We start from the raw sequence: 13,047 nt of genomic DNA, 5'->3' as shown, positions 1-13,047 counted from the left end.
GGAAGTGTTCCTGGGTACATGCAGTGATTTCCAGTACAGATTCATGCCTGGTTTTAATGCAGTGCCATCCTAAGGCCCGAAAATAACAAGCATCCAATATTAGCCTTTGGCCTTGTGCCTTTGGCCTTGTGCCTTGTGTGCAGAGATTACTCCAGATTCTCTAAATCTTGTGATGATATTATGTACTCTAGATTCTGAGATAGTCTTTTCAATTTTATGTTTTTTAGTTTTCCTGCCTTTTGCTGCCCATTCCTACTTTTTTGAGATGTGTTGCTGCCATCAAATTCTACAAGAGCTATTATTTTTCAATGAAATGGTAAAATGTCTTAGTTTCAGCATCAGGTGTGTTGTTTACGTTCTATAGTGAATAAAATATGAGTTATCTGCTTTTATTAACATTTTACACAGGACCACAACTTTTTTGGAGTTGGGGTTGTGTTTTAACATGGAAAGAGCAGCCTGCTTTACTTGAGAGTCAATTAAAATATTCAAGTCCAGTGGGGGAATTAAAGCTGTCTCAGTGTCTTAAATGTTTCAGAGAAATATCTTTAGAAGAAGACAAAAAAAATATGATATGAGAAAAGGAAACTGACTTTTTATGCAAGAGTCAAATTTGCCCTGGGCAGGAGCACGCAAGCAGAGCAGAGACTCCGATCAGGACGGCAAAACATGTTAGCTCTCTGTTGAAATGAAATCAGTAAATTATGTGCCAACTCTGAATTAAGAAAGTATTTCTTACTTTCATTAGGAGTGGCATGGGGGTTATGGGGAAACACTGAAAGTCAGTCAAGTTGCAAACATGTTCACTCCCATTGTGCTGACTCTTGTAAACAAAACCCTGTGTTTAGCTTGATAATGTTTGTACGAGAGGTAACCGTGCTTAGGCAAGGTTAGATTGTGTGAATAAGAAGCTATCAGGGATCCAGGGGAGGTTAAAATCATGCTGGGGCAATGAGCGTAATGTGTGTGTGCCTTTAAGACTGTGCTGTGTTCTGGGAGCTTTATGTTCCAGAGGGGTAATATGGCACTATGAGTTCTTTAATACAACCAAAAGCTAAGCCAGGTTGGCATCATCGGATGGTAACAAAACAACAGTGTATCTATGACTCTTGTTTTTTTTTCTGTACCAAAAAAAGAAAAAAAAGCAAACAATACCGTCTTCATAGTATGATGAAATGCTGGTTAATCACTGTTTATGTAACAGTTATGCCATTCCTTGGCCACAACCAAACAACATCCTGGAGCCTATCCCAGCTGCCTGGCAACAGCTCAAACTCACGTAATAATTTGACACATAAACCTTCATAAAAAGCAGCATATTTTCATTATTACACATCACTTTTTGGCAATAAACCAAGATGTTACTATCTGAGCTTCAGAGGAGCTGGTAGGCTGATTTTGTGGTTGTTTGAATGCTAAGCTAAGATGACAAACTGCTGGCTAATGGCTTTTTTTACCTTACAGAAATGAGAGTGGGATCAATCTTTTCATCTAACTCTTGGCAAGGAACCAAATAACAGATTTCCCAAAATGGCAAACTTACGCTTTGATTTATCCACGTCTAACAGTACAGCTTTATCTTGTTTAGCTGTACAAGCTGTGACTGTAACAAGATGATAGAAGATCTAAATGCCCTCAGAGTGAACTCTAGATATCATGACGCATTTCACCCACTCAGATTAAAGTAGTTTGAATTCAATATGTGACTGAGAAGCTGTACCATGTGACAATCTCTGCCCTGTTCTCAAGGTTTTCAGTAGAAATATCAAAACTTTGCAGAATATTCCATATTAAAAGCCATATTCACACCTTCAAAACTGAGCCCTCTTCTGTGCCAAACATGGACTCAGACCCTTAGTATCAGGACTCAGATTATACATCCAAGAGAAAATGAATCCTCTTATCAGCACTCCTCATTTGAACATCTGTGAATGAGTCATTTATCCAGCTTTAATACACGCAAGATTTAGTCTCAACAGCTCAGTCTAGGGACATAAAAGATAGATCTTTTCATCAAAGTTTCATCAAAGATCTCAAACTCAGTTTCAGACGCTCATTAGTTTTATAGACTTAGCTCCAAACACTCACACTTTATTACTGTACGATGACATTATTGCAGTTATCTCCCTTTAAAAGTACAATGAACAGGACCCTCCTCTTTTAAGTATAAATACCCAAATTCTAAAAAAGTTGGGACATAGCATGAAATACGAGTTTAAAACAGAATACAGTGGTTTGCAAAGCCATTTTAACCTATATTCAATTGACCACAGTACAATGGGGAAATTCTTTATGCTCACATGTGGCCTTCCAAGTCACTCAATGCAGCATAGGTCAATTTCAAATACTAGTAAATTATAAACTTTAAGAAAACATTAAAAAAACATTTCTCTGATAGTAATTAACCACTGGTATATGATCAGTTCTTTTCTTTAGTTTCTGGTTTTTATTAAAACAATTTGAATCTTGTTTTCAATACTTTTGTTTTTTTTTTTTTTATTTGTTATTTGTATTATTGTATTTCATTGTATTTTTGATGAAGTAACTTTTAGTTTTTTATTTGTTTTAAAATAGAAATTAATTTATCAACTTCTTTATTTCTTTTTTTTATGTATTTCATTTTATTGAAATTAGATTTTTTAAAATTTTTTCTTTCTTAATTAATTTTTGATTTGATATTGTTTATATTTCGTTGATTTAGCTTTTTTTGTGGATTTTATTGGATGGAAGAGTTTCTGTAAAACCTTTTTTTACACCCATCACTAAATGCAATTGTTAAAAAATAAATATGCAAGTAAAGTAACAAATAACAATCATGTTCACTGCATTCAAAAAGCAGCTTGAAATTGATTTAATTCTGTGTTTCTCATTAAAAACTATTTCTGTTTACAGTTGAGTTTAACAACATAAATGCTGGTATAATAAATCTTCATGAAAGCAACATATTCTTCCTCTCACTGAAATTTTAGTGATCACAGAGTTCAATCCACATCCAATAATCCAACAATCTGAAACAGGCCCTTAAGCATTGGAAATGAAATTATTGCAGCCCTCTTGGTAACCTAAGTTGCCCATCCCTGTTTTAGATATACGCACATTCTGAATTTGAGGTCTGCAGCATGTTCCCCAAAAAGTTGGGACAGGAGCATGTTTACCACTCTGTTATGTCATTTTATTTTCTTCTAACAAAACATTGCAAGTACTGAAAGTGGAAACCAGTACCAGTCTTGCTTGTTGGACATCTGAAGTTGCTCAACAGTACAGGGTTTCCACTGTAACATTTTAGCCTTTATAATGCTCCATACATTTTAAATTAGTGGCTGTTGTAGAACGTGGCTTGGCATTGTTGCTGAAACAAGCAAGAAGGCCCCTAAAAAGGAATCATCTGGATGGTGCTCCATAACCTGTATTAATGGTGCTTTCACAGATGTGAAAGTTACCCATGCCATGGGCACTAATACACCCCCACACCACAGCGCTTTATCTCAGTCTGTCTTAGATGAGCTCAGATGTGGCTTTGGCTTTCTATGGCAGAGTCTCAACTTACATTTGTAGATGCAGTGACATACCATGTTAACTGAAAATGATTTTCCAAAGTGTTCCAGAGTCCATGGTGTAATCCAGCACAGAATAATTTTGGTTTGAAATGCAGTGCCACCTGAGGGGTTAAAGGTCATAGGTGTTCAGTGTTGGTTTTCAGTACTGCCCTTACATGCAAAGATTTTTCCAGATTTCTCCAGATTTTCCAGAACCTTGCCCTTTGTTTATACCCAAGTTATGTGTATTTATGATCCTTGGACAGGAAAGTCAAACTTAAATCTAAACATTAAAGCTGATGAATGCAGTCCATTTAGTAGGACCCATAGGAAACACAGGTATGATGCTTTCAGTGGAAAATGCCTGAGCTTCTCCACTTAAAGTTAATTGGACTCCTTAAGATTCTTATATTTCACAACAGAATCAAAACTAATCCCTTATTATGGCTTCATATTAGCTGGCTGGATGCCAGGAATTAATTTGAGAGCTACATGTTCTTGGCCAGAAATAGCAACCACAAATTCTCCACTGGAAAGTGGATTATGTATTCATGAGTGTTTGTGCAGTAATTGTTGAGGGATTTGGCACAATTAAAAAAATAAGAGACATAAACACACAAACCATGAGAGACAATAACCTTTTTGACATCATGATGTTAAACATGTGCAGCTTTAGCACTTTTACCACACTGGGTGGAGATGAGGGAAATGGGCTGTTGGACATAAAAATGCTGACTGAGTATAAACTTTGAGTGCACAGTGTACAAACTAAAGACAATTTTTGTGACTTTACTGGTTTGTCGAAGCCCCTGAAAACACATCTTAACTCTTCCAGTAGGTGTTATAAAGGTGATGGATATAAAACTAAACATCTAAGAAGTATAAGAATTAGTTTCAATCAAGTCATAGCAGCCCTTAACCAGTGCTCCTTACTGCTCTGATTTTTATTATTATTGCACAATTACCTTTTTCATTGCTAATCTGTGTCTGAGCCTTCTACCTCAGCTGCTGCATTATTGTGTTGTTTGTCTACAGTATTTAGCTTTATCAGTACTTAAGGTCCTAATGTATGCCTGGCAACAAGCGCTTTGGCTTGCAGCTCTCACAGTGTTAAAATAGCACACAATCTTGCATCCATAGGTTTGTTTGTCTGAAAATGTGTGGTTGTCACTCACAAAGCTGATGGGTTCCAGTCTTAACAACTGAACCTTAAACCTCCTTAAAACTGTTTACATTCAAGCATATTAAAAAGATGGACATAACATTTACTGAGCTTGTTTTACACATAGAGGATGCACAGCAGCACATCTACTCCACAGTTTAACATCAGGGCATTTGCTGATGCATTCAAATAAAGTTTTTAATGAGACGGAGAGAGTGCAAGCTTTAGTTTTTGCCTGTTTACGAGCTCTCCTCCGTGCATTCTTGCTCTAGTGCACGTTCTAACACAACACACAGAAGCATTCACACACTCTCCTGCAGCAGAGCGTTGGATTTATAGTAAATCTCATATTGTATCTAACTGTCAGTCAGATGAGTGCTCCTAAATATAGCCCACAGATAATACTACAGACTGTTCAGCACCCTTCATACACAGATTTCAGCCAAGAATTCCAGTAGAGAAAATCAGTAAATAAATGTTTATGGCTTACCTTTATTCGGTGTTCAGCTCACTCCAGTGTTAATTTTGTTGACTAAAACTATGACTAAAACTATTTGTCGAAAGCCTTTTTTTCATGACAAAAACTAGACTAAAACTAACAAAAATAGATATTTGATGACTAAAACTGCCAAAAACGAAGTTTAGTTTTTAGTTAGTTTAGTTTAGTTTATTTTTTTTTGTCTAAAACTAGACAAAATGTAATGTAGTTTTTGTCAGACATTCAAAATCTGTGATATTTCTCCACTGTGGGTAAATCTGTCAAAAAACAATGCAGCTGTAGCTGTTCTTCCTCTCAGCTGTAGAAAGCAGGGACCCCAGTTTTGGCAGAGTGCAGAGAAAATACTACCATGACTTGGTACCAGATTAAGGCAAGAAAATAAATGCATGTTTTGAGTTTTCGTCAACTAAAACTAGACTAACACTAAAAAAGGATTGAAATGACTAAAATGTGACTAAAACTAAAATGCATTTTATTTAAAGACTAAAACTAAGACTAAAATTAAAAATAGCTGCCAAAATTAACATTGGCTTACTCAACATATTGTGTCAGCATGTCTGGAAATGTATTTAATTAATGAAGTTCTTGCAGTCATGTTGTTTGTGTGTGCAAAAAAAGAATCAAGCAAATTCACCTATTAATACAATATAGTTTACAATCAACATGTATTATATTCTTTATCATACATGTATTTAAATACAGTGAATAATGATGCACTTGTTCAAACCATTTCAAACCTTGCTGTGTGCTTCAGGTCATCGTCTTGCTGGGAAATAAATCTTCTACCGAGTCGTAGTTCTCTTGCAGACTGAATAAGGTTGTCCTCCAGGATTTTCTTGTATTTTTAAGCATTTACCCTCTACCTTTATGGCTGCTGAGAAGCATCCCCCCGGCATGATGCTGCCTCCACCATGCCCCACAGTGGAGATGGTGTGTCTGTCTTTGGTGATGTGCAGTGTTAGAGTGTCTTGTCTGATACCCACAAAGTTCTATTTTGGTCTCTTCAAACAAAACCAAAAAATAAGGCGCGCCGGTGGTTGAGTGGTTGGGGCGTGCGCCATGTATGCAGGCGACCCGGGGTTCGAATCTGGCCCGTGGCACTATTTCCTGCGTGTTTCTCCCCGCTCTCTTCCCTGTTTCTGACTTTATCCACTGTCCTATCTAATAAAGGCCGAAAATAAATCTTAAAAAAAAAAAAAAAAGCAGTACTTGAATCATCACAATATCATAAAAATGTGTTTGCCAAAGCTTTTCCTATGTTTTGTTAATAGCATCAAGAAGATAAAGTAGTCCAATAACTTTCTCTCTTTATTGCACTTTTAAACCTCATCTATCTTACATTTAATTTGTCCCTAATTACTCACTTCTCTTCCTCTCTTTCTTCCTCTCTCTTCCAGTACTATTGCTGTAAGAAGGAAGAGTCCGAGTCGGAGGAGGAGGAGCCAGACTTTGCCGTCACGTCTCGCATCCCACCGGTCCACTCCAATCACAACATTGTGGCGGCGACGGCCGCCGCCTCCTCCATCCCAAATGGCCCCGCCCTTTTCTCCACCCCCCCTCTGGCCCGGAAACTGACACGCTCACAGACCTTCTGTCCATCCTGTACGCACTATGAGCTGCCTTTCTACCTCCAGCCGCCTCAGCCGCAGATCCACCATCAGCCTGATGGGTTGAGGAACGGAGGAGACCGGATCAGCTACCGCAGCGTGCAGCAGCAAGACCTGGAGCTTCCTGTGCCTGTGAACATTTCAAACTACAGGAAACCAAACCTGGCCCGCTCGGTCACCATGAGGGAAATGTTCCAACGCAGCTGTAGCATCAGCACTGATGTTTAGCTGGGACACAAGTGAATTAAGATGGCCTAGGCTGGACTGGGCTTAAGTCTGATTGTTTTCTGTCATCTTGACCAGTGTAGTCCAGTCTGGTGTTGTCTGATCCAGTCTGCTCTTGTTCTACTGCGCTCCTCCTGCAGAATGAAGGACTCAGACTGCTCTCAGGACAGGATTTTTAAAGGTACTATGCTCAGGTCCAGGACATTGCTCTTGGGCTGAAAAAAGATTTAAAGTATTTAAAAAAATGTTAAATTAACTCCTTGCTGTGGCTTGTTTTGAATAGTTATTTTTTAAACTTAAAGAATGGCTTTTGTTTTACGATTTGATAAAGTTTGTTTAGCCCTGAGTCCTCTGAACTTTTCTACCCATGGCCTGAATGATAGACAAATTCCTGCCATGTCCAAATGACATAATCAGCAGGGATTTTCTGTCTGCCATCGCTGCTACAGACAAAATATGATTAGGTGAAGTCCAGTGGTTTCTCCCCCTCCCGTGGTGGGATGATCTGTCTGTTCCTCCATCCACAGATTAGAAAGATTATAAAATATCACTCTGGAGCAGTGGAAAGCTAGAAGAGGAAGGGGGGATACTATGTTTAAGCTGCCAGCCGCAGACATTTTAGACTTATCTTAACTTAGGCCATAATATTTTAAGACATAAAGGGCTCACAGAAGATGGAAATCCCTGCTTGTTTTTCACATCCTTTATCATAGAGGGCTCCAGTTCAACGGGGGACTGCTTTCTCTGATACACCACACTACACTTCTACAGAAAAAGACCTCTGAGTGCAGGCGGGTTGGTGCCAAAGGGGGGGCGGGCTCTTGCATTTTTTGTGTGATTGTGTGACTGTGCTTGCATGCGTGTGCGTGTATAACTTTAACTTGTTATACCAGAGCTCTTATTCCATACAGTTTAACACAGTCTGTCACCTCTACTGTATGTATACTAAACCCAGAGTGGGGTTGCAATAACATTTTGAAAATTTAATGTAAAGAGTGAAGGGACTGTATTGATTTTTGTGTGCGCTGTTGTTTTTAAACTTCTGACTGACTCAGCCAGATCATTTCACTAAATTTGAAGCTATTTTGTAAATGTTAATTTTACTGATTTATGCCGTAACAGGCTGGATTTTCAGGCGACAGTCAGCGCAGAAACTCTTTACAATGTGAACTGAAGTCTCAGCTTTATGGACTCTTCACTGCATTCTTTGTGTCGTCCCCAATTTGTTGATACATAGATTCATGTGCTGAAGAAATTTCACTTTTAAAGCAACTTTTATAAATATTTAACAGGCCATATAGCATACACCCCAGTCCCTCTCTCGCTCTTTCTCTCTCTTGCTCTCTCTCTTTGCTTTCCACTCGTTGGACTGAGGAATATTTGCTCTGAGAGTTCATCTAGGGATGCTTTTGATTTTCTGCGCTCGGCTAAGCGGCCTGGCTGGAGGGCTCATTGTAACAGGAGGAGCATTTTGGACAAAGAAACACACTTAATGAATGAAGTTAATTAAAGCTTGATTTGAAGAAGAAATGCTGCCAGTAGAGTGAGGAGCTTGAAGCTGATTGGACAACCCCCACTCCCTCCCTTTAAATGGATGCTCTTTCTCTTTTGCTTCGCTTTGATTTCTTTGCGTCTCTGTTAATTTTTTATCATGCTCATTTATTTTCCCAAAGGGTGAAACAGTGAGTGATTTTGTTCTAATTTTCCCCCTCTTGTGACATGTGCTTCCCTGCAAATACACAACAAACCATACACACAAACAGAGTCGTCGATGCTTTGCTTTCCTAACTTTTTAAACAGAAATGTGACAGTTGCACAAGAAATGTAGTGCCATAAAGACTTATGAGAGAATTATTAATATTATTATTATGAGTATCATTATTATTATTACAAGTGTATATTCAAATGCAGTGTTGCTTTAACCCTGAAGTATTTGAATTACTCGCTTTATTTTATGATCCAGCTGGTTTTTCAGACTCAGTACAGTACAGCAGAAATGTTTCTGTCCTTGTTTCTAATGTATAACTAACAGACACATTGTTGCTAATAAAATGGTGTGAAAATCTGTATCATCTCTTTTTTGGTTTGTTGATTTCAGTACAAGGAATATGGAGGAAAAGGTGCATTCATTAGCAAAACACCAATCAATTTAAGGATGTTTTACCTTTCTATTGATTTTATAAATCTATAATGGTCATAATAATTTGGATTTTTTTTACAAAACAAAATTACAAAACAGAAAACAGATTTCTACAAAGTAATGTCAATGAAAAAATAATATTTAAAGTAAAGTAAGTGACTGCATAAATATTTACCCCCTTTAAAGTGACCTAACTCAACAGGAGGCAAGCCAGTTGGTTCTTGTAGTCTCACAATTACTGAAATAGGAATCACCTGAGCACAGTGAATGTGTCTCAAGTGATTATAAGACAAAAGAACACCCCAAGAAATTAAAGAAAAGGTTATTGAAAAATATAAGTCAGGGGATGAATGTAAAAAAATTCCAAGGCACTGAACATCCCCCAGATTTTAGTTAAATTCATCATCAAGAAATTAAAGAAATATGGCACACATATAAATCTGCCTAGATCAGGCCGTCCTCAAAAACTGTGACCATGCAAGAAGGACACTAGTGAGAGGGGCCATCAAGACACCTATGACTATTCTGAAGGAATTAAAAGCGTCAGCTGCACAACTGTTGCACAGTTGAGTGGTGTTGAGAGTGGCAAAGAGAAAGCCACGATTGAAAAAACTCCACAAATCTCGACTTGATTTTGCCAGACGGCATGTGAGAGACTCCATGGTCAAGTGCACCACCACAAACAAACCATCTCCATTGTGAAGCACAGTGGTGGCAGCACCATACTGTGGGGTGCTTCTCAGCAGCTGGCCCTGGAAGGCTTGTCAAGGTAGAGGGTAAAATTAATTTAAAATATGAGAAAATCCTGGAGCACAATCTTATTCAGTCTACTAGAGAACTACAGCTTGGGAGAAGATTTATTTCCCAGCAAGACGATGACCTGAAGCATACAGCAAAAAGAAAAAGGTTTAAAGTCAACAATGTGAATTCTGGGTCAAAAAAGCCCCAAAATTTTGACCATGATTGATTTATAAAATCAATAAAAGGGTAAACATCCAAGGGGGTAAATACATTTCAAGGGCACTGTGCATACCCGTTCTTGGCTATTGCGTGCAGTTTTCTACATTTGACTGCTGGATTTACAGGGACAGTTTTAAGTTTGAATTAGAGTTTTATGAGATGCATCAAAGCATATTATTTATGGTTGATAATGGTCAGCACTGACCTTACTTTTGTGACCTTTTATACACCTATTGATAAGTAACTCACGCAAACTCTTTTCAAAATAACTGGATTGTGCTTTTGAGTGTGGATAATTTATTTGAAGCAGTTATATGAGCTTTTGCAGGAGGAATTCACCTGCAGGGTCTTCCTTTAGATTCAGCTAAGGAATGGTGCATTCATCAGCTAACTGTTATTACGATGCCAATAAGCTAGCATCTGCACCTCACCTTGTAGAGAATAATTAGCAGCTAAAAGTTGCTTTGAAGGTGTTCACAATTTTGAAAATGGGTTCCTGTGAAATTACTTTAATGTGTTTTTTGTTAAATTAGAAACAGAGAGCTAGACATACAGTGACCGATCACTCACATGAGGAAACAATGAAGCCTGCCAAACCTTAATCCACAGCACTAACGCCTGTCTGCACATGGATCCAGTCAGCCCTGAGGCAACAAGGTAAGAGTTTTGACAGCAGACATGTTTGAATTGGAAGGGTAAGAAACCAGAATAGGACGCTTAAGTGTGAAGATAACCTGACCTGACAGTAAGAGGCACGCAGGCGATAGTCACAATGAGAAGTCATCCCTGCAGGAAGGCTAAAAGAGCAAACGGGAAGCATTATTCAGACGATAAAGTGAGTCAGACAGAGAGGAAAGCAGACTTATCATACAATAGAAACACAACTAAAACTGTTTTTTCAGAGAGGAAGCTGAAGTAGTTATTAGAAGAATGAGTCAGAACTAATGAATGAGGAATAGCACATAACACAAGAACACACCGACAGATGGAGGCGGCGAGGAACTGATATCAAACCGAGGCCTCCCTGGCACAGACATGAATAGCCATTTTGTGATGGCATTAATACAACAGCACTGCTTCAGACATGAAAAACCTTTCAGATTATGATGGATCCTCTTTGATGTGCCATTATTCAAGCTTTCACTTTAATTCTACATAAAATGCAAGCACTGTAACGGGGAATTAATGTCACACTTGCTTTCCACCCACAAGGAAAATTGGTTGGAAATGTAATTATTGACTCTTATTCTAAGGCCATAATTTGCATGTAGAAATACTTCGACCACTCCTTTGAAGATCTAGCTGTGGTTCTACTTTTTGTCACCAGAGCTTCTACCCCCAAGGACCCCCACACTAAAAAACTAGAAAAGCACTCGAGAGCACAGACCTCCGCCATTAGCCCTATCTCCCAATAGTACAGAATCCTTCAAAAAATTCCTGAAACCAGACGGTGATCCGGGTCATTTCCAAAGTCTAATCAGTTCTTCCTTATGCCATTTCTAACATTTCCTGAAAATTTCATCAAACTCTGTCCATAACTTTTTGAGTTATGTTGCTAACAAACTAACAAACGAACAAACGCTCCCGATCACATAGCCTCTGTGGTGGAAGTAAATATATCCATCAGAAGTCAACATGAGATTTCATAATAACCCTGGATTAAAGGTGTGGCTCACTTTGATATTCTGAGTGAGGAAAGATGATGAGTTAACACGGGCCAGGAGAGGGAGGGATTAAACACGTCCATGCACTCCTCCCTACTGTCCCTTATCAGCCACATCATACTGGGTTTGCAGATTTAAATGTTAGATTATTACATTTAGCACAAAAGTAAGTAAATCTGTTTGGAAGATTATTTCTTTGTTGTAACAATGCTTCTTGGTGGCTTATACCATTGAAAAGCCTGTTTATTTCTCTTTTAAATGGTGCCACATTTGTAAGGAACATGCATTTGTAGGATGAGTAGCAAAGCTGACTATGAAAAATTTGCCAAATCTTCTCCGCCAATGCCAAATGGCTGCTGTTTCCATTGATTCTTGTTTTGAGCTTCTGGTACCCCCAGCTGCTGACAGGTGCCTGATTGGCATCTGATTGTCAACCCCTGTCAGTATGTGTCTGCATGGAACTGGCATGCTGTGTTTGACTGATCTGGATAGGGCCCATGGAAGAGGGCACTTTCAAGCTGATGTTCTGCAAAACCATGTTGCAGAATTATTTGGAGTGAGTCCTAGTACCATCTCTGAACTGAAGGCCAAGTGCTGTATAACAGTAGATGTCAGAGACAGACCATGAAGTGGGCGTGCCAGAGTGACCAACACAACCACATTGGCTGACCTGAGACAAATGCTGGTTGAAGAATGGGACGCCATCCCACAGAAGTGTGTGACCAGGCTGGTGACCAGCATGAGGAAAAGGTGCAATGGCTGTTGTGGTTGTGTGTGGTTCTTCCGCACGCTACTAAGGCCCCGTCCATACAGAGACGAATTCAGGTGTATACACAAAAGTTTTGTGTCGTATCGGCGTTTCATCCACACAGAAACGGCGTTTTGGGTGACTGTAAACGACACTTTTTGAAAACGGGTCCCAGAGTGCATAAATCCATAAACGACTACTATTTCGTCTCTGTGTGGACAGCTACTCATATCTTTCTTGAAATGATTACATCACACACACAGCGTAGCTCCCTACAGCATTTTCAGTCGTTTCCAGTGGTTTCATGCTGATGCGGATATTTCTTGAAACGACTCTGTCTTTACGGAAAACTTTTTCAAAACAAAACGCCAATATATCGTTTTCGTGTCCATGTGGACAGGGCCTGAGGCTCCTGTTTGTTAGATAAATAAATTGTTAAATTGCTAGTTTGTCTTGTTTTTTCATGGGTGCAACCCACATACTCAGCTATCAGCAGGCTTTTCAAT

General features: G+C 38.8%; 1 protein-coding gene across 2 annotated transcripts in view; it reads left to right on the top strand.

Annotated features, from left to right (window-relative positions):
* The window catches only part of fam163ba (family with sequence similarity 163 member B, genome duplicate a), a 58,362-nt gene extending 49,347 nt beyond the window's left edge, over positions 1 to 9,015 (top strand). For both annotated transcript variants that reach the window (XM_041811372.1, XM_041811373.1), the window contains exon 3: positions 6,595 to 9,015. In XM_041811372.1, the coding sequence (XP_041667306.1) occupies positions 6,595 to 7,032 (438 nt within the window). In that variant the 3' untranslated portion in view covers positions 7,033 to 9,015. The remainder of the gene's footprint in view (positions 1 to 6,594) is intronic.
* The last annotated feature ends 4,032 nt before the right edge of the window (positions 9,016 to 13,047 follow it).

The sequence above is a fragment of the Cheilinus undulatus genome, linkage group 17 (genome assembly GCF_018320785.1).
Source record: "Cheilinus undulatus linkage group 17, ASM1832078v1, whole genome shotgun sequence".
Taxonomy (NCBI): Eukaryota; Metazoa; Chordata; class Actinopteri; order Labriformes; family Labridae; genus Cheilinus; species Cheilinus undulatus.
Note: the sequence above shows the minus strand (reverse complement) of the source record. Positions and strands in the feature narration are given on the sequence as shown.